Source organism: Amphiprion ocellaris, chromosome 13 (assembly GCF_022539595.1).
Source record: "Amphiprion ocellaris isolate individual 3 ecotype Okinawa chromosome 13, ASM2253959v1, whole genome shotgun sequence".
In the NCBI taxonomy this organism is placed as follows: domain Eukaryota; kingdom Metazoa; phylum Chordata; class Actinopteri; family Pomacentridae; genus Amphiprion; species Amphiprion ocellaris.
Window position 1 is genome coordinate 7461654 of NC_072778.1, and position 25518 is coordinate 7487171.

General features: G+C 39.2%; 1 protein-coding gene across 15 annotated transcripts in view; it reads left to right on the forward strand.

Annotated features, from left to right (window-relative positions):
- LOC111578167 (LIM and calponin homology domains-containing protein 1) overlaps positions 1-25518 on the forward strand; it is a 98113-nt gene that overhangs the window by 18286 nt on the left and 54309 nt on the right. For 14 of the 15 annotated variants that reach the window (XM_055016567.1, XM_055016564.1, XM_035954866.2 and 11 more), the window contains exons 2-3: positions 20485-20555; positions 23891-23960. In XM_055016567.1, coding sequence (XP_054872542.1) covers positions 20485-20555; positions 23891-23960 — 141 coding nt within the window. Of the gene's footprint in view, positions 1-15369; positions 15387-20484; positions 20556-23890; positions 23961-25518 lie in introns of those variants that run through there. The other variant, XM_055016574.1, reaches the window with a different exon arrangement.

Consider the following 25518-nt stretch of genomic DNA (forward strand, 5'->3'; position numbering starts at 1 on the left):
ATTTTTGTTATAGTTATATTGACCCATATGTTCTTGTTTTAAGCGAATTGACAAGTAAGATCACAAGTAGGATGTGTAAACTTGCGTTTTTGCACTTATTCATCCCTACATATGTCAATTACAACATTTACAGTTACTTTAAACCTCATTTTCATTCTCACATTGCACACTTAATCAGCAAATGACTGTTAATGTTCTCGGTGATATAATCTGTTATTCAAAGAGCTTTCAAAAGACTTATGCAATGTGAGCAAAGCATAGGCCTCGATCTGTGAACCCTGTAGCTATTGTGAAACCGGCCAGGCTTTGTAAACTAAGTTAAAGAAGTTTTCTTTTCAATCTCATTTCCATGTTAACTCTGCTGCCAAAACTGTGTTATCCATCCGTCTCAGATTGCTTACAGCACTTGTAAGTATGCAGACATTTGTGTGGGTACTGAGTGATAGGAATGCTACTGTGTAAACCTGCTATTAGTTTACATGATCCTACAATGGAAATCAGAGCTTATCACTGAATTTTAGTACATTTGAACATTTTTTGAGTTTAGCACACAATCACACAGTACTTTGTTTGTTTGTCCTTGGTCATGCTTTTTGGCATATTTGTCACATGGATTATTTGAGCAATGACATAACCCTTGGTCTCTGTCCTGCACCAAAATTTCAATTTAATTCAAATCATTTGCTGTTTCATCCACAGATTATAGAGTACGCTCTCAGTTTGTTGCTCTGGAACTCTTGGGATTTGGTTTACACCCATTAGCTTGTGTATGGTTAATTAAAATAATTGTTCCCTCAGCTTTCGTCCACTTTTTCACTGATGCATTACTTCATTGCATCGTAACAGTTACCCACAAACTGTCGCTTTTCTCCAGCAGATTCGTTTTGCACATCTGATCCAAGGATGTATTAAATAAACAACCTGTCAGTCATTGGTGTGTGTCTACATGCAGCCAGCTAACCTTCCTTTCTCAGGAAAACGTTTCTGTCAAAAATGGATTATCTGGCACATGCAAATACACCAACAAAAACATAAGTAGCATACATCTTTATCAAATGGATGACTCATATCTTGGAGTAACACTGCAAATTTACACTGTGCGTTTATCACAGTGGTAAATTCCAAAACTGTTAATTGCATAAGGCTGACTCACAGGTATGACTTGAAATAGTCACGTCTGTGTCTCAAAATGGTACAGTTATAGCTGTAAAGTACAGTTTTATAATTAAGAATAAACCTTAGTATTGTCACAGTCCTAAAATCTTTAGGAGGAGTTTGGGCATTTCTTCTAAACTGCCTCAACCTGAAAAAAGTAAAACCATAGTCAATTTAGGGGGCAAAGCATTAAATATATAATGGACAGATCCTGTTTATCACAGCTTGGCATGTCGGTGTCTAATCAATAGTTTGGTCATTGGAACTGGTCAGCAAGTGCATGGCATTACTGTGGTTCCCTATTGAGAAATTTGGAATGTGTTGTCATTTAGAATCAGATATCATCAAATGCACTTATTTCAAAGTTTATTTTCACATGTACAGTATAGTATAGGCATTGTGTACCAATATTATATCAACAACATAGTTTTTGCGAACTAAATGGTAAAACGTACTCTTGCCTGCAGCTCATCTGTTTGTAAGTGAATATTAGTGGCACTGTGATCTACACTCTCACCCATGCTGCATCTTCAAGAGAGTGGAGGCAGAGTAGTCTGTTATTTTGCTCTCTTTGAAAGCTACAGTATCCAGGGATTCTTTCGTAAAACCCCTGAACCCCTGAGGAGAGACACAATGGCAGGATTTCTGTGCATTTGGGGGTATGGAAGGCCTGGCTCCAGTGCTTCCTTTTCCTAATGGCAGCTAACTGGTAACTTGGACTGACAAACAGCCGTGTTCCCTGGGGTGACAACGGGACTTAGGTTTAGGAAAATGTCAGGGAACAGAGAATCCATTATCTTCCAGCTACTTATTAAAAATTTGAATCATTGATGTGGGAGAGAGAGAGGGGCATTTCCAAGCACATTTTTAGTTCTGCTCTATTTTTCAAATATATTAAATGCGTGTAAGGTTACAGTTTATACATCTGGACTTGAATCTTTTTCACAATTGAAATAAAGTTGTCTTAAATCTGGTAATAATACCAATCATGTATTTAGGATAATGCAGTCTGTATTTTTAAATATGTTTTTATCAGCTTGGAAATGCCTTTTATTTTTTCTTAAATCTGAACAACAATAATTTTACCCGCAAATAACCTGTTTGTGTTGTTCATGGTCAGTAATTTGGGTTTTATTTTATCTTCATTATGCATATTTCCAAACGAACAATCATTGGTCACTTCCCACTACATATGTATTTTAAGAATGAAGCTTGCCTAAAACTATGAAGGTGTCATGGAAACCCAAATGATATCACTGTTGAGTTGCTTCTCCTGTGGATGTTTCATCATGATTACTCTAGTGGCCAAAGAGTGTCTCAAACACTTGTGAGAGGAGAAGCCATTGTAAACAAGCTCATTAACTCCTATTGTGCCGCACTGTTGACACATTATGTCAGTGACGCCCCTGATTAGTTCAGTCCTGCTGAGGAAAGAGCTCTGTAATGAGAGGCGGGGAGGACATGTCGGAACGTGCACACAAAGAAGAACAAAATTTTATCACGTTGAAAGTGTACAAGGGTTTTGGTTTGTTTTGGCTGTGATACAGGCTTTCTTTTAAAATGACAGCATGGAGATGAGTGTTGTGTTATCATGCTTCTTGTATTCACCAAGATTCAAGGTCCGTTGCCTGGATACTGCACTCAGCACAGAGCTCCTAACATAGACATTGTGCAAAATGTTGTCTTGCTCAATCTACAAGAACGTAACAAATAAAAAAACAAATAGAAAAGGATAATTCTTCATTTCCATGGAACTAATGGTAGCTGGGACAGCCACTGATTGAGAACAATTGCTGTTATCTGGTACCTGCCATTGCCTGGGTGAAGACAACGGTCTCATTATAATAATAATGATGCTAACTACAAATCACACTCCAAGTAACACAAAAGTTGCTATACTGAGTAATGACTCATAGAGCGAAAGGAAAGTGAGAAGAGGAATGTGTCATTCAGTTGCTCGTAATTTATGCATGTGGTAAGTCACTAATTAAATGAGCTATCTTAGCATTACACTGCAGGTGGGACTTCTCGCATTAGCACCAGAAAATCCGCTATGTCAACAATCTGTGCCACATCGGCATATTGAATCTTGTTGAAATATATACAAAAGGAATAGAAATGCTCCATTTTCAGTGGATATTGAAGATGTGTCGACAGGGTTGAAGCCTAAATGGGTCTCTGTGCTCAATAAAGGCACCTATTAAAACCTGTAACACTGCATGGCGTCAAGATGTCCATCCAGTCAGGTCAAGAGCAGGGCGCCTGTTTGTCTATCAGACTGTGGCTCCCAGTGTGGCCGCCGGTTAGATGTTGCCCTCAGCCTCAGGAAAACCATGGCAAGCAGGATATTGGAGACTAGGGGAGGCCCCTAAAAAAGCCCCACTGCTTAGGAAGCTTAGCTTAGAAAGCCGGTGTCGACACGGAGGCTCTTTGTTTCTGATCTTACAGAGCAGTAGGGGGGTGTCTGTGAAATCCTGGTGGGTATGAGATGTATGGTATGGTAGGGCACTGCTGTGGACTGCATTGGTTGGTTAATGTGTAAACTCACCACCACCTTTGTTGGGTTTTTGTCCATCTAAATCATACCCAGGGGCCTTAGTTATAAAATCGCTCTTCTGTAACCCAAAGGTTACATCACTAATGGTTGTTGTCTCATAAGCGACTTGTGTCTGTGGTAAGCTGAACCTCTACCTGTTCACCTAATTAATCATCTCCTGAATGAATTTTTCATGGAAAGAAGACTCTCTTCAGTCTCCACATGATGCTATTTTATATATTTATTCACACTCTCACAGCCTGGGCCTAATTTAACTGAAAATGTGTGCGAGATGATCTGGGTTAGTAGGATGGGGATTTGTAACTGGATAAATTTAAGAGGTGGTGTTTGTACCACTGAAGGGAGTTCAGAGGACCCTGGAGTGTGCACTAACTACAAGGGTTTAAAATTTCATCCCTTTCCTTACTTACACATCACTTCCACCCAGACGTATGAAAGCTCTGTTTGTCACTCTCCTACCAAGCGACACAACTACACAATCTAAAGGACCAGAAACCATCTATAACACTAACAGGACTCAAAAAGTTTGCTTTCCCCAGCAGTGATTGTAAACAGTAATAAAATCGGTGTGTGGAAAAGACCTCTAAGCTTGCACTGGGACAGAGAGGATCTTATTAAACTTGAAAAAATGTAGGGAAAAGGATAAAACATTCAGTTCATCTAACTGTCCTCTGGAAAACACACAAAACTCGATTTCACATTCTTAAGTCAAATTATGCAGCTATGAATATGAAATAGAATTCCTTCAAGACAACTACATAATATCAGACAATCTTATATATAGCCCTATACATCTCAAAATGTTACATATAAGATATCAGATTCAGATTGTGTGTTCTTTTTTTAAATAAATTTTAAAATGTGCTTCATTGGCTCTGGTGCATTCAGCTTTCTCTATCTATAGTCACCACTCTGTTGTCTTAAGCAAAATGTTGTGCGGTTGGTTTTAATGTCACAAATAATAGAATATCAGCACCGCAGGATAAATATTTAAAAAGCGTCTCGAAATTAAGCATATATAAAACACAGAGGAATAACAACATTTTGTTTTACAATTTTTGCACTATTTCTGTTTTTGCCACAAGTATACATTAGTTACAAATGTTAGTTACCAATCTCCTTGATTGGTAATAATTGGATTTTGGTGTTGGCCCTGAAATTTAAAAAACATATCGTTTAACCCCTCCATGTGAACAGTTTTGCAATTTAGCTATGGAACTTGTTATACTGTCAGCCTGTGCCTTCTTTGATTTACCCCTCAACTGAAAAGCACATTTGCATATCTATTTCAGTGTCTATTTACTAGGCATGGGTGATAAAATAATAGCGATAAATACCACTGACAGACAATATCAAGAAAATTGTTCAATAGAGCTTTGGTAGTTTCACCTAAATGCATTATGTGCAAATTGTCATGAAAGCACAAAACAAAAATGTAAAGTTTAGTTGCATGAAGCCCAAGCATGCTCCATCACTGGCTCCTAAACAGCCCATCATATCCCTTGATAATGGGGCCCCTTCACCCTCTGTCGCTCTTCTGTGGCCGCCATGCAGCTCTCCTGAGTTGTGCTGCTCATCGGCCAACTTGACCTCCCGTCACCCCCGTCAGACCTCCCATGGTGGAGGCTGCTGCATGGTGCAGACTGGTGGTTACCCTTGCGAGACACACTTCACGGTCTAAAACCATCTAAAGTCCATGAGTCCCCCACCACCTCCACCAAAGCAAGTCACTAGGAACCTTAACTTCAGCTCTGTGCAGTGGCTTCACCCTGGTCACCCTCCATGCATTTTTACCTGACTGAATTATTTAAGGTGTATCAAGCCAAGATCATTTTTTTATTTATTTTTATATGTAAATTTATTTGTGTTTTTCATTGTTGTGTTACATTAAAATGATTCTCCGTGTAGCTTGATAAATGGACTAAAGTGCTTAATTCAAACTAAGGTGGTTACATTTTTTTTCTGCTGGTCCTTAATAAAAATAGGTCATTGCACATTAAAATTCCCACCAATGACTTTACCTCACCTTAGAATTAAAATTAGGTGAAAAGTGCATCTTTTGCAGTAATTGAGATAATACAGCAACATGCTGCAACAACATTATATTGGCCCTAATGAATGATATGGGAGTAGTTATACTATATAAACAAATTTTCTAAGTGTAAGTGAATCCCTGTTAAATGTCAAGGTTATAGCCTCACACTGAATTTCAAAGTTGTAGCTTTATTGGCTGTGATTCTCAACCAAGTGCTGATCTGGAATGAGTTGTACAAATGTAGCACTAAGCTAAGTCATAAAAAAATAAGTGCTTACTGCTCTGTGAGGTGCTCTGGGCAAATGCAACTGCTAAAGACAGACTGTTTTATTATAAGCCATAGTAACTACTTCCTCTGTTTTGTCAGTGTCGGTTAAAGTATAATTGTTCAAGGTCATTTACAAAAGCTAAACTGCCCTGACACTGGTAAATTTTATTACTCGTGAGCAGACACAAATCTCTGGATCAAATGCTGTATTGGCTTATGAATTGAATTAAGTGTGACTACAACTGTTCTAACCTCATTCCTGTTCAAACTCATTCACACACATGCACAATCCTGAAGTGATTCATGACTTGGCAAACAACTCACAACTGTCAGCATCACCTTGCAGCTAAAACAGGACAATGTAATCAACATCAGCCTGCCCGTCTCTTCACACCTTAGATCACGTCCGTCCCTGGTCATAGTCTCCTTCGTCCTTCTTAGCACTGATCCTCCTTCCTCTCCTTTTTCCCTGACTACTGCCAAGCCATCCTCCATCCAAGTACTGCTTCCTCTCCCCTCATCGGGGTTCAAGGCCCCACCAAAACCAGGAGAGAATCGGGGCAGAAAAATGCTAGAGGGAATTGGGGGTGGAAGTGAGTAGTGCCAATGGGGGCCAGGAGTGGAGTTAATCCACAACCCAAACATTGTTCCATCATCTAATCAGGGTGGAAATGGGACGGACTGGCTGGAATACTAACATTTAGCTTAGGACCAGGCCATTTTAGTTGCAGGAAATTTGGCTTGTTTAATCAGAGGGGCTTATCAAGAGTCGAGGGGAAGAGGAAGCATGAAGAAGGGAGCTGGGCATTGGAATTCAGAGTGTTTAAGCTTTTACCAAAACAAGTTTAGAAAAGAGCAGTCGCCTATGTTTGAATGCCAGGTGCATAATTTCAGTGTATGTTGCATGGTCCTAGTCAGAGGCTGGTGCTGGGTTAGCAAAGACTGACACTACACTGTATTGTTGACATGCTTTAAATATTTATTTTCTGCACTAGTCTGGTGCTTCCGACAGCTCACCCTGTTCTTATTCACAGCTAAATATACAATAGCACTGGGCAAGCCTGTGTAGAAATGGCACTGTCTGGCTTGTGAATGGAGGCAGTGTGGGAGTGTGTGGCACACTTACTAAGCTTTTTTAGCCTCATTGAGAAAGAATCACTGCCACAACGTGATACATTCAATTGTAAAGAAAGCCTCATGCTGTACATTACATTTAAATTGATTTGGAGTCATTACAGCAACACATCTTAGGAATATAACCTGTGTTTTTGTCGTCCTGCTGTAGTGCTGTCTCACTTGGGTAAAGCTGTTCTGAAGTATTTTTATCCCAACAGGCCAAGGATAAGTATTTTACTAAAGTTTTTTCCTCAGCATATAAACCTGTTATCCTTTTGTCCAGTTGCGACCTCTTGTAATTAAGAGCCACAGCTGCAATATAATGATCCGATTTGAAAATGGGGAGACCTGTCTGTGAACACATGGACCAGAGGATACACTGAATAAGAGCTGTTAAAGGTTGAGTCTGTGATTCTGGTGAAAGATTGTTGATATTTAGATAGTGATCGTCAGATTTCCCGTCCCTCTTGCTCCCACTGCCTCTTCTCCCCCCGTCTCCCCTTTCTCTCAATTTCCCCCCGTCCTACACACAAGCTCAAACATGCACACCGGAACTGTGTTGTGTGGATCAACCCCAGCCACTTTCTTTCCTGTTTATAGAGCCGAGTCTATGTATGAGCACTGGATTTTCTTGCAGCATACACACAGAATAGACAGCAGGGAAAGATATTCATTGAACTGGACAAAATTAGTCAGCCAAACCAGTGGTATGTCATGAAAAGAGGAGCACAGTTTTTGTAGTTGTACTTCAACCAGTGAAAAATAATTTGCAACAATTTGGTGTCTTCCTGGATTTCAAATTGAGTTGCACATCTTTGTTGTGTTTTGGTGCTTAGGACACAGATCTGGGATTTACAGAAATGAGGCAGCACAAAATGAATTGTCGGTATTTTGATGAAAACGTGTCTTAAACTTTGCACTTAGTTTAGATGTCTCAGAACCATGTCTACTGACACTTTGGTGATTATATTAACAAGAGCAGTCTAAATACTGAAAGCAAATGCACAGTAATGATGGAATAATACTTGAAACCTTTTGTAACAATCCCTTTGCAAAAACAATAATGATTATCGTGTTTAGGAAATGTGAAGAACAGAACATATCTAAGTTTCTCCGTTAGCTCATTAAATCCCTTCAGCCATCTGAAAGCAGCAGCACAGATATGTTGATAAATCAGCAGCATCTGATTTTAGAAACGCACAGTATGAAACAGGAGAAGCAAACACTGAAATAGCTCAGATTGATGCGCCCATATAAATGGCTTCACTGACATTTTGTCTCATTTATTTCTTAAATAAATGCCTACACCATCTGAGTCTGGCTGCAGATTTGAGGTGTTGTTTTCACATTGTGCTGCTCTGTAGCATCCAGACCATTTGTTGAGCTGTTGTCATTAAATAAAAACAGCTGTTTTAGACGCCAGTGATGAGTGAATTCATTAAACACAACACCCTTCGATGTATATCTCATTTCAGCTGGTCCTCTTGCACTTTACACTTGCATACATAACCAAATAGCAGATGCACTTGGAGACACCCACACAATTTGCATGCCTACCACCTTGTACTTACCATTGTGCTTGCAGGGTAAAATAGTTCTGACTTCCTTTATCAAATCTAGTTATTTTCTAAATGTATTTAATATAGCATCTTTTCAAAGCTAAGTGCTTAAGTTGTTCCTGCACGTCTAAAAATGTTGTGGATTTAAAGCAAACAATTGGGAAAGTAGTTATTCTCCTAATAAGCGTCGTAGGTCCATATGTGTTCTTGGATCTTGTAAACCTTTAAAAACCCAAATGCATATTGTAAAATTTACTTTACATGAATGTATATTTGAAATGCAGCATTCCTCAGCTCTTTTCCATTTAAAGATACACACCCGCTCTCTGCTTTCCTTGCACTGGAAATCTTCTCTTAACTCAAGTGTCTTCTCTGTGAACTCTACATACATATCTTGTAAAAATTCATAAATCTACGCTTGATTCTTTCCTTTTCGCTTTACAAATGATTTTTCTGCAGTGTCGTCAGTGTTACATAATAGATCTTAATATGTCTATGGAGCTATGACTTTTCCTTCTGCAGAGACCTGTGCTTGAAATCTTAGCTTTTGCTTTAGTGTAATACTTTTGCAGTATTTCTTTACAGTGACGATGGAGCAGGAGAGCATGTAGACAAAAATATACAGCTTGATTCTGCAGATATTTGAAAGTTGACCTTCTTGTTTAGTTTCAGCCTTCCTCAGATGTTGAGTTTATGTGAATGCTGGCTGAAGTCCATGGAGCTTTTCATCTTTCATGTGAAAGGAAGCAGAGAATAAGAACGGCTTCAATAGCCAAATTAAAAATCTAACAAAGACTCTTCCGAAACCCATTGAGAACCACTGAAACATGACAACAAACATGTTTTATTGTTGCTGGTCTCACAAAAGGACAGTTAGGCTGAAAATGAAGACATTGCGTACATTTTTTTATACATCGTATTACATAATTTATATGCTGCAATTTAATGATTTGCTTGCAGTGATTTTCTTATTAGACTTTTTAAACTTCTTGTTTTGCAATTGATTTTTGGCTGAGCGTGTACTGTCAACTCCTTAGAGTGTGAAATCAGATTTATTTGCTGAAACTATTAAAAAAAAAAAAAAATGACAGATCTCCATTGTCTCATTGTATGTGTCACCCATACTGGTATTGTGTTCAACAGAATACACTGATATACAACAAAAACAACATTTTACCTGATCAGCTTTGGTACCCAAAAGAAATGTAGACATTGCTTGCTCAGTAGTGTTAACACAAGTGTCTGTTTTCCTTTCAGTTAAATTCCTACTCATTGTACCTGTTGAGATTTTTTGACAACACTGTTGGCATGTTTCCCAGTTGATATCATTTATTTAACTCCCAGTGATAACCACTGACACTGTGTATTTAAAGTTTGATTGATGCCGGAACGAAAAGGAATGCACTTTTGTTTGGACCCTTTTAAAGGATGATCTTCAAGTATGAACAAACATACTTGAATGACACGTGCCACTAGCAAGTTAGCAGCAGCTAGTTTAGTTTTTTAGTTTGTTATGGTACATTACCTTTGTAAGAAATGCTAAAAAGAGACAAAGGATCAAAGAATGCGGCATTGTAATCTCACCTTTGAACTTGTGTCTTGTTGAGGCATTGTTTAAATTGATGTTCCACATGACTCTTCTCTAATGAAAACTTTTTGATTCATTGCTTTACTGAAGTGAGACTCTCAGCCACGTCTGGAAAACTTCTCGCGCTCCAAGTTCCACTGCTTGTCTTTGGAAATTACTGCCACACTGTTTACTTGAAAATGACAGCTTCTGTGTTTGTGTGTGTGTGCAAGATTGTGCATGTTGTGCCCATTTCCTACTAATTGTAAGCCGGTGGCAAACTGTTTTGCTTGCAGGCACGTTTGTCTGCAGGGGTTGATAAGAATGTTATCTTGATCAATGTTATGACTTTCTCAGTAATTTCTCAAGAACACAACATGGATTGCATCACCAGTGAGACATAGCACAGCATTGGACCTACACCACACTAACCAAACAATCTTTAAGGATACCACATTAAGACACTTTAACCTGCCAGCTCCATGACTTCCATATAGATTTCCTTAGCCACCTGTCATCACCTACATACTGCAAACACTCCTGGTAATGCTTTTGGCGGTTGGCGGGGACTGATGGTTGCCCTAGCAATATGAGTTCTTGTCTGGGCCTTGCTCCTAACTCCTGTCCCCTACTACCTCTGCCTAAGCAAATCATTTCTGGTGGGCAGCTTTGAGGGCTAATGGTCTCGCATTGGGGTGTGTGGAAAGCGATGCTATGCCCTGGCCCACCTTTCAAAAACCTTAACTTTAGTGTGATGCAGCAACTGCGCCGTGGATGAACATGGTGGTTGACCAGGGGAGAACTGCTGCTTCACACTAAAGTAAAGGTTCAGGTTCACATGGCATCACATGGAGAAAGATCTAGCAAAAGTACTTAGAACATTGGTTTAGTTTCCATGCAGTTCTGTCAGTTTCCATTTGTGGTTTATTTTCCACTTATATTAAATGTCCTGAGAACATTATAGGCTCATACTAATTATCATTTAGAACCATTACACAGTCACATTAATACAGACATTTGGACAATGTTCTTAAACTCAACTAATTCATGTGATTTTAACTTAACCATACATTGGACTAGTACTGGTGCTTATTCATATCCCAACTTCAGTCTTACATTTCATTTGAGGAGATCAATCTGATGAGGTTTTTAGGAACATTATTAATTGCAATTGCAACACAAACAACAGTATTTTCCATTGATGACTAGAAAATGGGTTGGCAAAGTCAAGACTTTAACTTTGAGGTTGATGTCATGTAATCACAATTATAAATGCTGCTACAAAGCAGTGTCATATTTGGCTGCATGATAAAAACCTGTTCAAAGTCACAGGTGTACTGGTGGATATCACTGTGAAGTAATTAACTTTAAAATCAAGAAAATGAAATATTAACCACAACGTCAAAAGTGTAACCACTACTCACCTTAGAAGTAGTGTTTGCACTCTTATTTTTGCTACTACGCAGTTTTTGAATGAAAGGTTTGGTTACAGACGTTATTAAATTCCATCACATTTTATTAGACAGTTAATTCTCATCAATATTTAATTGGGTTTCATGTTTAGGTTTAGCATATTATAACTCTCCATTTTTATGTTGACTCTGTTCGTGGTAAAACAGTGAAATGTTTGCCATTCATTAAATATGGGTTTGTGATGACAAATTAAAGTTAAAGACTTCAAACCCATGTGGGCCAAACTTCCAGGTGGTCTGCACATTTACAGTGTAAGCACAAACAGCCAACAGACATTTGTTCAGTGCTTAATCAGTTGGTCTTGACAGACAGTGGGCCGGTCTCCAGAGACGAAGGTGTGACATCGAAAGCAGCTCCACCGTGAGGAAATGTTTTCCTGCAGGCTGGTGCAGATGACAGACCTGTGGTCACTGGGGAGCTCATATTATAACATGTGACTCACCATGATTTTTGCTGGTGAGGGTATGGCCCAAATAGTTATTTGGACCACGGCTGCTCTGCAAGTGTCTGCTGACAGCTCCAGTCTAACATGTAAATATGATGGAGCTTCTGCTGAGATGAAACCAGTGTGTCTTGCTGAGTAGGAACAGTACATGACTAATCAAAGGTTGTGTAAGGTTTCCCACGCCAGATGACTCTCACAGGATCTACCATGTGCCTGGAAACATTTGTGCTTTTCTGACTAAAATAGAGGGACAGTAGAAAGTGTGTTTTTGTTTGTGTTTTAAATACATGAAAACTAGTGAATGTAGGTCTGTTGGGCAACTGAGGTAAATCGCTGCTCTCATTCTTTAAAATATGTTATATGCTTAAGTGTACTGCAAGCTGTTGTAAAAGTTGCACACAGTATAAGATCTGACAAAGAATCTGGCAATGCGATAATGTTCACTTAATGTGTTGGTTCTACAGACCGTGCAACACTTCTGTTTAACTGGTCTGGCCCAGAGTGTTTTTTCTGCACTCTTGAGCAGCACACTTATTTATGTCTTCCTCTCCTCTTTATCGAGCTCTCCATGACTACAAATCAACATAATTCGTTGTTGCTGCCTACAGCGTTTGGTTGGCACATGTGGACAGTAAACTTGTGGTGATCCAGTACAAAGGTCTTGCATAACATTCAGTCCCACACATCATTTTTCTTATGTCTTTCCATTAGGAAATGATGTGATACTTATATAGCTGAATGCTTTTTAAAATAATGTTAGGCCTTTTATTCTGACAGAAGTTGTTATTCTTGCTCTTCAGGGTGGTCTTTCAGGATGTTAGCTATTAGAAGTTTTAGCCGATGAAACACAGTCATCTATCACAACAGATTGAGCATAAATAGTTTGCCGTCATCAAATTCGCCTAAAAATATTTCCCTCAGTGAGCTGTGGTCATGCTCTGGGATTGGACTGATGCGCTCCAGTGCTGATTCCACTGTATAATTCCATGCCAATTATATTCTATTAACTGTCATTACCTATGATGATTCCTGTTTCATAATACTTCTTTGTTCATTGTCTCTGGCTTGGGCAGCGACTGTCCTGTGGTTCCAGCTTGGCGCAATTGATTCAAAAACTTCAGCTGCTTCTTCAAAGCGGTCTGTTGCAGCTCCCGCCAAAAAGAAAAAGCTGGTTTGTTTACATTCTGTAAACACATGCTGACATCAAATATCTGTGCTGATGTGTTTGTAGGCGTGTGGATGAGTGAGTGAGTGCTTTTTTATGTGGTCCAGTGGGGTCCATGAGTCTTTGTGTTTGTATCAGATGATAAAATATGACTAGTCAGAGTTCATTTGATGCTAAATTGTGTGAATGTGCTTTTTCGATCATCCCTTTGTTGGTTACTACACTACATACTCACTTGGATCTGCTGGTGGTACTGTGTCCAGATCAGTCTGACACAATAAAAGGTTGGATCTGCAGTTGATTGTCGTGATTAAGTGGTGCTGCCATGCGGACTTTAGAAGCATGATCCATTATTATCGCAGATCTTGTAAAACCTCTGCCAACACTTGGAAACCTCATGATGCATGCTAAAATTGGGCGAGGAAGAAAAAGATACACAAGCTATTCTGTTTTCCAGGACCACATTAGCCCCAGATGTCAAGTACCTCTGTCTGCTGGTTGGAAATGAGGGTTTGTAACAGCATTTCTTGCTTGCTCTTATACTGCAAAACTATATGCTTTTAGTGAGTCCCCAGCAATGTATACTCTATATTTTGAAGTTTATTTTGGATACAACATGCTATTAGACCTCATAGATTATTGTCTGTCTATCTCCTGTATTGAAAAAAATACGTTTCAATGGTTAAGCAATATGCATTTTTTTTAAAGCCAATAAAACTTGTACTTTAAATCAGAGGTTGTTCTCTGTAAATCAAATATTGATGATTATTCAGTATTATTTATGGAATTTTAATCATCAAAAGCTCAGATTAACATTTATGTTCAAATGTTGCTAGAATATGCACTGAACATGAGGTAATCTTTTTCTGAGACCCAACATTTTCGGACCAGACAAAACACTAATACAGAAACGTCTCATGTGAAATGCAGAAACACTAAACTGCTAATCCAGAAATTAAGCTAGCGCTCTCTGATCATCTTTTCCAGCCTCCCGTTCCCCTTTACCTCTCCAAGTCTGTACAGATGCCAGCACACTGAGCCCAGACCAAAGACTCCATAGTCACAATAAAGGATCCCCACAGTGGTGGTAGTGGTGGCAGCTTGTGAAACGCTCCAGATGATTGATCGTAGACAGATATCACTCCTGACCTTTGGCTGAACTTGTGGAAGCTCCATGAGTTGAGGGGACCCCCAGCCAGAGAGCCCCTTTATAGCAACAGTCAGATGTTACCAATTTCACTACTTTTGCACATCTCTTTTTTCATCAAATTCTATTTCTCATAAAGCCAAAGGCAAGATTTTAATCTTTTTTATGATGCTAAAACTTGGCGATTTACACACCGTTTCTGAGCCAGAATACTGTTTTGTCTCGTCAGTTGATTTAGATTCTGCAATATTGAACAAATTTACCCTTTTTTTTTGTTTAGTCTCTTGCTTGAAGAAGACTCTACACTACACAAATCCTGCAGCTGCATTATTTAAGTCCTATTCCTACTGCTCATGTCATAAAGTTTGTATTATTGAATGGCCAGGTTGTTTTTGCTGTGTTAATCAGAACAAGAAGCATTTACAGATTAAGCCTGCTTGCCAAGTTGAAATAACAAGATTACAGGCTGTAGGCCAGAAGACCTGTTTACATGTGTTCCCGAACTTGGACGCATAGTGTTGGATTTGGCGAGGATTATGCAACACACTTAAGACAACATCCTGTAAAGTAGAATGCTTTTGACTACAAAGCAGGCGTGTGGCTATAAAGCAGGCGTGTGGGTTGAGAGCACATGTCTCTGTTTATGTTCACCAGCCCTTCAGCTAACAGCTGTCAGCTCTTTAACTGGCTGATTGCACTGGCCTCAGGGCCTTGAAGTAAGTAGTGTTTTACTTCCCCAAGTCACGGAATCCAGCCTGTCTGCAAACCTTGAATTAGAAGTTGTTAATTTGGGACAGGTAGCAGAGCTATTGCAGCAATTTCAGAGGCCCTGCATTGGACAGTTTTCATTGGATGGCCATGGCACTGGAGGGATTGCAGTGAGCTGGTTCAAACAGGGAGTAAGTACTGATACCGTCCTGGACTAGCTCGCTGTTTGATGGAAGCCTCTTTGATATTACTGTTGTTTTGACTGAATGTGCAGGACCAGTTTCTTTTTTCTTCCCTTGGTGATATTATTTCAGTAAATTGTTTTGGAATTGTGGCCCACCATCAGATAAGATTTGACTGTGGAGGAGACTTTTCCCATCACATCGATGTTTTATCTCTCAGAACATGAAAGCAATGCCTCGTGGGATTCTTCATGCTAGATTTTCATTTATTTTCTATTTTATAATTCATCAAAGTAAAAGATAGATTCGCAATCACTACTGCTCCCTCGGGGAAATGGAATTTGGCAAAAGTTAAGTTTAATTCTGTAAAGTACATTCATGCGTTTCTAAGCTGACAGAGACTTCGTTTCTTTGTGGAAATCAAAGTTATAGTGACAAGAGAGAGCACTGGACAAGAGTACATGAGAATTACTTTTTAGTCTGGACACAAAGGGTTTCCACGTTCCAAAGGAAAGGAAGTGAAAAAGAGGAAAATGAAACCAGCCAATATCATTTGATTGTTTGTGAAACAATATGGGCGACATTCCATTGAAAACAAAGGCGACACATTCCTCTTTTTAAATACCGTCATATGACCCTTTAGTGGTTTGAAAGCTCGGTCAGATCCAGAGGTTTCCAGCACTTTTCGAATTCATCTCTCCACTGAGCATTTTGTGTGATTTATTAGTTTTAAAAAAAATGATAAAAATAGAAATAAAACATCTGCTTGCAGCATAGCATTTATCAGAGACTTGTCTTAGTTTTCCTTTTGGAATATTAGTTTTTGTGGCCAGAAAATAGTCTGGGTGGTCTCCTTTTGGTATTTTGTTGCGTCCTTTAGTAGAGCTGATGCTGATATGCCTTTTTGAATATGTGTTTAATGGCCAAATTACTTTTTATATTTTTCAGTGTACAACTCAAGAGGTGTTTTATTAGTCAGCAAAGTGCTTCTCTCTACTGAGATACAAAGCCTAGCAGCCAATTAGCCGCTTGTGATACAGTAACATTGAGTGCTTCGGGGTCCAGCCAATGTTTATTTTATTACTGTGTGTTTCCCTTTCACCACAAAATTTGCGAATAGAATAATATGTCATTCCATGTTGTGTGCTGGCTGAATGTGCGTTCTCTCAAAATAAGCGTTCCCTCTGGCCAGACAGGAGTTTCATGCACTCTTCAGCGCAGGACGACACTTACGAGAGCCACAGATGTACATGAATCAAGGTCCTTAGTCGCTCTGCAGTCACTGCCAAACAGAACAGCAAAATGATGAGAAAACCGAGTCCCTGTCATTCTCTGCAGCTCAGACCTTGCCAGAAGAGAAATGTGTAATTTATGTTAATGTGTATGAACCCCAAAGGACAGAATATTAATTGTCCTGACCTCTGAGACTGGTTTCCACCCATGGGTTTGAGCCCACTAGAGGCTAATGGAATGACTTTTGGGATTTATTGGATATGTAAAGAAAATGTTTCAAATACAACTACAAATTTTTGCACGTTTTGACGTTTGTTTCTCATGAAATTATGAGTTTGAGCAATTTCTGTGTTTTCAATTGCAACCTTATAATACCACCTGGAGGCAAACTATAAGCCTGATTTATCTGCATGAGGATATTTTCCAGGACAGTTGTAGAGTTTTACATTTCAGTAATAATGAGCATTTTTTTTTCCTGTATTTCCAATTTTTCCTCCAGAGTCACTGTCCACACAGTGTAGGCTGATCTTTGTAAAGGTGGTGACACTAATCTGTCCCTGTAAAGGTGAAGCAACACTATAATCTCTTGATGCACTCAGAGTCATTGACAAGGTTGGTAAACTAGGGAGCTAAGCTAGTTGTTCTGTAGCTTGGAGCATGCAGAGTCCACTCCAGCTTTCTGTGATTTTCTGTGTGTGACCTTATTCACTGTATTATGAGGGATTCTGAATAAGGTCTGCATAGAAAAGCTGTAAAAACTCTTCCAGTTTTAGCAAGGGCAGTACTAACATTCGACTGACACATTTATTGAGGAGCTCCTAAATCAAGGCCATCTATTCAGTTGTATTTTTTTTACAAAGACGTGGTTATAAAAGTATCTAGGCCACTGAATCTTTACTGAGATCAGACCATGAAATGTTACTCCCTTTAACCAAACCATGGGATGCTGTTCTTTAATGTTTCAAACCTGGGATTGCTATTCATTTGCTGCGAACACCTGGGAAGGTTATTCTCTCTGGCACATGCCTACAGTGTGCTATTGTGTAATGTAAGATCTGGGAACGTTGTTCTCGATTGCATAAAGTTGATGAAAAATATTATTAATAGTGGGATCTGCAGTCTACTCTCCCCTACTCATAAAGTTGCACACAAAAGAATGCACGGTGTGTTTCACAAATCATTTCTTTGTTGCAGTTTTGGAGACAGATTAATCTCATTGATGAAGTTAAACCTCGGCAGAAAGAGCCAAAGAAATTTTTCTGGCGAGGTAACTTTAGCCTGAAGCCCAGTGGAAAAGGCAAGTCATCAGAGAGGAGGAAGATAATTACCATGAATGCTACTGCTCTGGCCTGTCAACAGAGAAAATGTTGTCCAGTGACATTAGGGTACCTGTGTTAACCGGTCTGTCTAAGCTTTTCGGACAGCACCAGCTCTACTAGTCTGGAATAGATATAGGCTCTATTCACAGGCGACAAATCCATGTGAAAATTCATTATATAACATGTTATGCCTTATTTTTATTTGTTGTAGTTGACACAAAAAGTTTTAAAACAATGCAGTGACTTCCTGGAATCTGTTTGTTTCCTGGTAACTGCACCGTGTTGACATGACTCACGCATCCAGTCAAGAAATAGCTGATATTGCCGATTACGATCTATAAAGCTACAAATGATCTTATTTCCACTTTTGTTGTGCAGAACAATCAAAGATACAAATTGTAAGGCTATAACATGGCGAGATGTATTTGTAGATGAATGAAAACTTCTTGAGGTAATGCACTTGCTCGAAAGCCTCTGAGATTCAGACATTGAAAAGGCAAAACATTTAGTAGTGTTGGGTTATTTTCTTGACACTACTCTGTAGCCAATTGGCTTGCACATGTTTTTGCCTTTCTGTGTTAATTTGTCTAAAATACATCCAAGCAATCCTTCTGCTTTTTCTCTTTATAGAGAAAAACTTATCATGGGGGCTCTGCGCTTGAAATGTTTCTGAGACTATAATAAAACAATATTTGACCGGAGCTCATGAGACGAGTGATGAGAAGAAAACAGCACTCTGCGTGAGGAGGCAGGATTATGCCAGTACTGTGATATGTGTCAACTCAGTCAGAAAGAAGAGCGAACAGTGTGTCAATATTGCAGAAAATGAGTGTGGTATTCAGATTTGATACATGTTGAAGACTCTATATTAATAACAGCTCTCGTAACAATTACACTCTAAGTGGTGCTTTAGAGGTGCTGCAACTTTACCTTCAGATGGAAGGCAAACTAGCCTGCTGCCTTTTGACATTTATATTTTGTCCTTTTTTTTTTGTAAAGTTTTCCTGTTGAGCAGTGTAGTTTGCCACTGGTTTGGCTGATTGATGCTTAAGTCAACAAATAATATGTCTTTCTGCAGAGCAGATCTCTTACAGTAGTCACTGATGTGGGTTTGTGGACCATATGTTCCAACAGTAAGGCAGACTTTTAGGCCTCCACACTCAGGCTTCAATCATTGCTCTTTTGTGCTGTCAACACCAGACACACAATGCCTTGTTCACAAGTGCCGCCGCAGAAGGGAATAGTGGCAGTGAATAGCAAAATATCAGCATACAGAGAAAGTGTGTGCCACTTACTTTTCTCTATTTGTTTCTTTACATACATCTCTTGAACACCCAACATGACACTTTTCACAGAAATGAGGCCTGCTGTCGGCCGCCTCGTTGACATACAGCAGTCCATTTCTTTTGTAACAGGTCCAGGCTCCCCAGTGAGCCATGAAGCCGACAGAAACACACGGCCAAGCCAGATACTCTACGTCTACAGACTTTTTTTCCCCACAGCTGTGCAAATACATGTGAACGAAACTCTCAGGAAATTTAATCTTGTAATTGTTTTGGCTTCCAAACCAGCAGTCCGAAGAGGTCCTCTTTTTTTTTTGTGGCCAATTGTCTGCTGGTGTTTGTGAGAATAAATGGATTTTAAGTGGGCTTGGTTCGAGAAGTCTTGCAATAGCAGATTTTGAGGAGTGGGAGGCAATTTGTTTCACTGTTGGTGTATTTTTTTTTACTTAAGATGTTTGTGTGTGTTTGTGTGGGACGTCAGATGTGTTTATGAGCTGTCCCGTTCACTCACATAACCTTTCACTACAGTGAAAGGTCCAAACTGAAGCTGAGGGTTATAGTCACAAGGAAAATAAAACAGTAATTTGGACTCAGTTTTATAAACTTTGCTGCAGCTGAACCTCACACTTTTGGAACACGTGTGGGTTTGCGGCCCAAGGGTTTGTGCGCTTAAATATTAAACTTTATTTATTTGAGAAGTGTCATGGAGAGCAAGATTTATTGTGCAAGAGACTTGAGTGCAAATTACATATAGACTAATCAACACAAATCACACACACATGCTAACAAAAACCAAATACCATGCTTCAGGGCAAATAAGAAGCATTCACGTGTGTTGTAGTATTTGCGCAAGAATTGTCATCCAAGTACATACAAGGCATGCAAGACAGCTTCTCCTCTTCAGAGGGTCTGAGCAACTATTACCCGATAAATCCCCTGTCACAACACATTAGCTTGCCAGAGCCATTTGGTTGGGATGATTGCAGCTTATGTCAAGCTTGTTAGTGTTTAGCGCTGTTAACCAGAGAGGGACTTGATATACGGCCGGCTACTCTTTGTGCACCTCTCCATACAATTCCCAGAATTTATTGTGAAGGAAAGACGTGAGAGGGGTGTTGATAAAGGTTGTTGCACTTGCTTCTTCCAGACGTGGAGGCTTTGTGTCTAGACTTTAGATCCAGAAAGTTAAGTGATCATTTGATGTTCTGTTTTTGATCTGAAGCAGTCTTACTGTTATATTTTGCTAACTCGCTCCTGTCGTCTCATCTATAGGCTGCGACGGGAAGATGTTTTGGTGACAAGGATTTCAGAGGAGGTTTGGAAAACGGGATTCTTCTATGCGAGTAAGTTCTGACTACATTTGTTTTTTTTTTATGACCATTTCGACAGCAATGAAATTTCCTGCCATATGTCTTTAGTGCCTTTGCCATTGTTGCTCTCGTGCTCTTGACGTTACATATGTTTTCCCACAGCGGTCTCACTGATTACTTATGATAAAATTCTAATAGAACTGCAGATAGGCTATTTGTTAATGTTTGCTTCTCCTGAGCATTACTCTTACCTCTGTATGTAAGCACATTGAGTGACTAGAAACCAGATTCAAATTCTTTCTATGCTTAAAATATCTAATTCTGAACAGTAGGCTCTTTTAAGTTTGTTATACTTGAGTCACTGAAATTATGTTTTCCACAATGACTTAGTATAAGTGCTACAGTATTTTTAGTGTTTCTTGTATACCTAAATAGCAAAGCTCCATTTACACATATATGTTTTGGTTCATGTGCTTGTTTCAGTCTCATAATGTCCTGAAAGTTCATATACAGTTAAAAGAGGAAGATAAAGATGAGAATGTGAACCTAAAATAGCCACACACTGTTCGGAATTACTAGGAAGAACATGAGCAGTCAAGCAGGTTTTCCTTTCAGAAGTGCACTGATTTGTTAACAACACTCTGGTCCAGTGATCAGAGAGACTAACGTCCTGCTGAATTGTCCTCCAGTTTGACACTTGAACTCTTGTCTGCCCGCTCGTAATGAGTCGCTGTGCTGAAATGAGACTGAAAACATACACTTGCACTCTCTCTGTCTCATTCCTGTGTGCTAATGTCAGTTACACAAACCCAGTGTGTTTATACTGTCTTTATTGTGAATACAGACATCAGAACCAATTTAGCAGTCTCCCCACTGGTTTTGGAATTTTTTAATTTTATGGAATACCTTGAGGTAGAGTTGTACTGCAGGGCCTGAGAATCACAGCACAATATCCTAAATATGTGATTCACAGAGGAAACAATAATGACGAACTATATCTCAAGGATATGAAGTCACTTAGAGATGAAAAGCCAAAGATGCTGCAGTTTTAATCAGCAACTACTTTAATTTAATTAGTAAGAATAACAGTTGAGAATTCAATAGTGTCAGCTTCCATCTTCTACAGTGTCAAGACTACATGCTTTATCTATTTTAAGTTATTGTAAAATGACTATTTTAAAGGCTGTTTAAAGATGTCAGAGGTAATAGGGGCAGCTGATATAATTAACTAAAATCATGGATGATCTCAATTTGCTATCTGATTTGTTTGTTCAGGAGAAGAATACAGATTCCTTTTAGCAGGTCAGATATATAGCAACTGTTCACGTATATAAAAACACCGTGCAAGATTTCCGACTCCATATGAACTAACCGTGTGATTGACTGTGACACAATGGGGGCGATGCTTATTGGATGCACTACACAACTTAAAGGTGTAAATTAGCTTTTAAATAATAGACAGTATGGCAGACACAGAATAGCATGAACATCCTAAAAGAAACATCCAATAGGCAGAGATACGAACTTCCAGCTCTGGACAGATGTTTCACCGTGAAATCTGAGTGAAAACAGGATTAGGAGAAATAGCTCAATCATTTTTGAGTCAGGTCTTAAGTCTTGAGTTAAAACGGCAGCCAACCATTTGTACAACGAAACATGTCAACTAAGATGTCATCTCAAGTTGAACTAAATCTTTGGGAGGAATTGTGATTCCGATTGTGGATCATCAGTCTACCCTAAAATAACGTCATATGAACTTTTGGCCAGACTGGTCACCGCTATACAGTATGTACTTGCCATTCTGTAGCGCTAGACCACCATCTGCCTGATTCCATGAGAAAATGACAAAAAAAAAAGCAAAACAAAACATTTTCCACTAGGAAAATGACCATGACCCTTTGAACAATCTACAAAACACTATTGGTGTGAATACTATCTCTTTTTCCCAACACATTACCAGTGTTTAGGAGAGCTTTTTTTTTTTTTTTTTTTTTTTTTTTTAAAATCTCTCAAATTCCACAAGTTAAAGAGTCGCCAACATCTTCTTCTTTTCAAAGCATAAAAAATGTCCCTGTACACACTCAAAATAATGTGTTTATGTTGCTTGTACTGCATTTGTTTTGAGTTTGCCTGTGTTTTCTAATGCATGAAGCACTCTTGCTTAACACTTCCTCTTCATGCTGTAACCAGTTTGGATTGACAGTCTTTAGTGGATGCAGCTGGGCTACATATTTCTGCAGATAACTGGTATTCTTCATTCCATCTGCTACAGTGGGACATAAAAGCCATTTTTCCCAAGAATATTTTCATAAACAAAGTCACCTGTACATATTCTCAACAATCATTGAGGGATAAATCCATTTCAGAAGAACTTTTCGTGGTCATTTGGGGCGAAGATAAACAATAAAAGAAAGCAGACAAATATTTTTCTCATTCCAGGCAATTTTTCAAGAGTGGAAGTATTATCTTCACTGTTGCCATTGCTCACTCTCTCCACCTACACATAGTGCATGTAGCCCTGAAAACACCCGTCTCCTGGGGTTGTTCAAAGTTATTCTTGGAAATATACAGTACACCAGGAAATCTCTAAGTGAAGTAGGAGTACTTGAAGCAGGCTGGGCAAAAGAAAGTTCACTAGAAAGGTAAATTACAGCACTTCATCTCAAAATAACTGCTGGAATGCCATGGACATCACAGGACTGCTGATATCTAATACCATGTATCCAAGGGTGGGATTTTCCTACACAGGGCAGAATCATTACAGTGCTTCCTCTGATGAAAACACTCACAAAAGATGAAACAGGAGATGGAGAGAGGGAGAGAGAGGGAGGCGGGAACTCCAAAACTGCTTGTTCATGACTGACAGTTTGTAGGAACATAGTGTAGTGTCGTGTGTCGTAACCCCCCCCCCCCCACCCCACCACCACCACCACCACCACCACCACCACCCAAAAAAAAAAATGTGTGAGATCAGAGATGACAGCAGAGAGACATAAGACATAACTCTGCAAATATGTGGTTTTCTGTGACACAAAATGTTCTGGAACTGGTTTGCAGTAGGGGAAAGGAGCAGCTCGGACTCTGGATCTGTGTCTTTATACAGCAGATCTTTCAGATACCACGGTGGGACTTTCAAGAATGTTTTATTCTTTTTTCTTCTCTGTATTAGTTCTGAACAGACACACAGTTTCACACATTCTTTCTCTTTTGCCTGAAGTTATTTCACTCTGCTAAGGTTTCAAATTTGCAAGGCATCCTTTGAAATATTCATCTCAACTTGTCAAGTTTTAAAGGCATGACTCTGCTGTTCTTTTTTAAATTAAAATTTACCTTTTGGTGTTTTCTTTCTCTTGTGTGTCTTTTGTCAGGTTGCTCAGCTGCATTAAACCCAGCCTAGTGAAGAAAATTAACAGACTTCCAACACCCATAGCTGGCCTGGTAAGTCCTTTACCGTCGTCCTGGAAAAAGATCCAGGAAGCTCAACAAGGTTGTCTTAGGTTTTGGCTGAAATCCTTCAAATATGAGTGTTTCCAGGATTTTAGCCAAAACCTAAGATGCACTGTGGAGCTTCCTGGATCTTTTTCCAATGCTATGACTTGCTGTTTTCTTTCTTTGCCACATTGCTTGATGCTTGCATCTTATCTTCCTCTTTCTTTTACAATCAGCATGTTTCCCTCTCCAGAGACACTGATTCAAGCCTGTCTAATGTTAAAAAGAACTTGCTGGAACTTGTAACTTTATGCGTGACATGACATAGTTACACTGTCAGAGGCCGTATGGCAGTCACGTGCCTTGTAACTTAGGGTTATGGTTTGACATGTCTCTATAAAGTTCAGCCAATATAGCTTACTCATTGCCCATGTCTGCCTTTTTCTTGGTCAAGGCTATTAGTAAGAAATTTCCATCTAACCTGCACTTTTGTGACTGAGGATCTGCAAAAACCAGGTAACATCAAAACTTTCCCATTGTAGTTAATATTTTTTTAACCCATGCCAGTGTAGTGATTAATTCTAGTGACAACTGAACAACTTTACCTAAAGCAACAGCTGAAGCCATGAACTGTCAATAATAATGCAGATTTCGAGGCTTTGACAGACTTAACATGTTGAGCTACTGGGTGTATAATCAGGGTTTGATTACAGATACCTGCAGCTGAAAGATCTTAGTTTCAGCTCCCACAGCCAAGGTGTCCGTCAGTAGCAGTGTGTAACACTGAGCCGCTCACTTATTGTACAGTAAGACAGGTCTGCAGTAAGCTAGATCATTGTGAAATATTCTTCCTCACAGCATCAACATGAAAAATCTGTTGGAGAATAACAAATGTCCCAACATCTTTTACTGTCTTTATTGTATTTCTTTAACTGAACTGTGTTAATCAGTTGCACGAAAACCATCAAAAAAGTTATTTTTTATTTTTTTGTCATCAAAGCAGATAGAAGCTGCTTCCTGCTCAAAGAACCTGAAGTGCGTTTTGTACTTTGTTGTCTTTGGTTTTATTGAAGAACCTTAACTTAGCTGTTTTGCTTTGAAAGAGAGCCTGTGAATTGAAGCAGATCAGAGCACTGATACATTTGAGCTGAGTACAGTGCAATACAGTAGAGCTCTTTCATAGCGACCTAAGATCCTTGATCTGAATGAAGCGGCCTTTCAGGACTATAGTCACATATAAACAGAAAGCCGATAGCATTGGAGCTAAATGTATCCGTTTCCTTTCTGATTTACTTTCCAGTGTGTAAACTTGATTTTCAGTGAAGGGCTTTTTAATTCAGTCACAGCAGGTTGTTGATTTGGTTTTCAGCTCCACTGTAATCCCTTTGCTTTATGTTACCTTAGAAGAAATGATCCCAATGTGTTGTACTCAGTGAAGTGTACAGATTTTAAATCTGAGCGCACTGCTACTGGTTCAGTAGTCTAGCTACGCACCTTGTTAACATTTTGGAATCAAAATGTAAAATATTGGGTGAGAAAACTTGTCTGAATGCTTCTGTAAATTTAA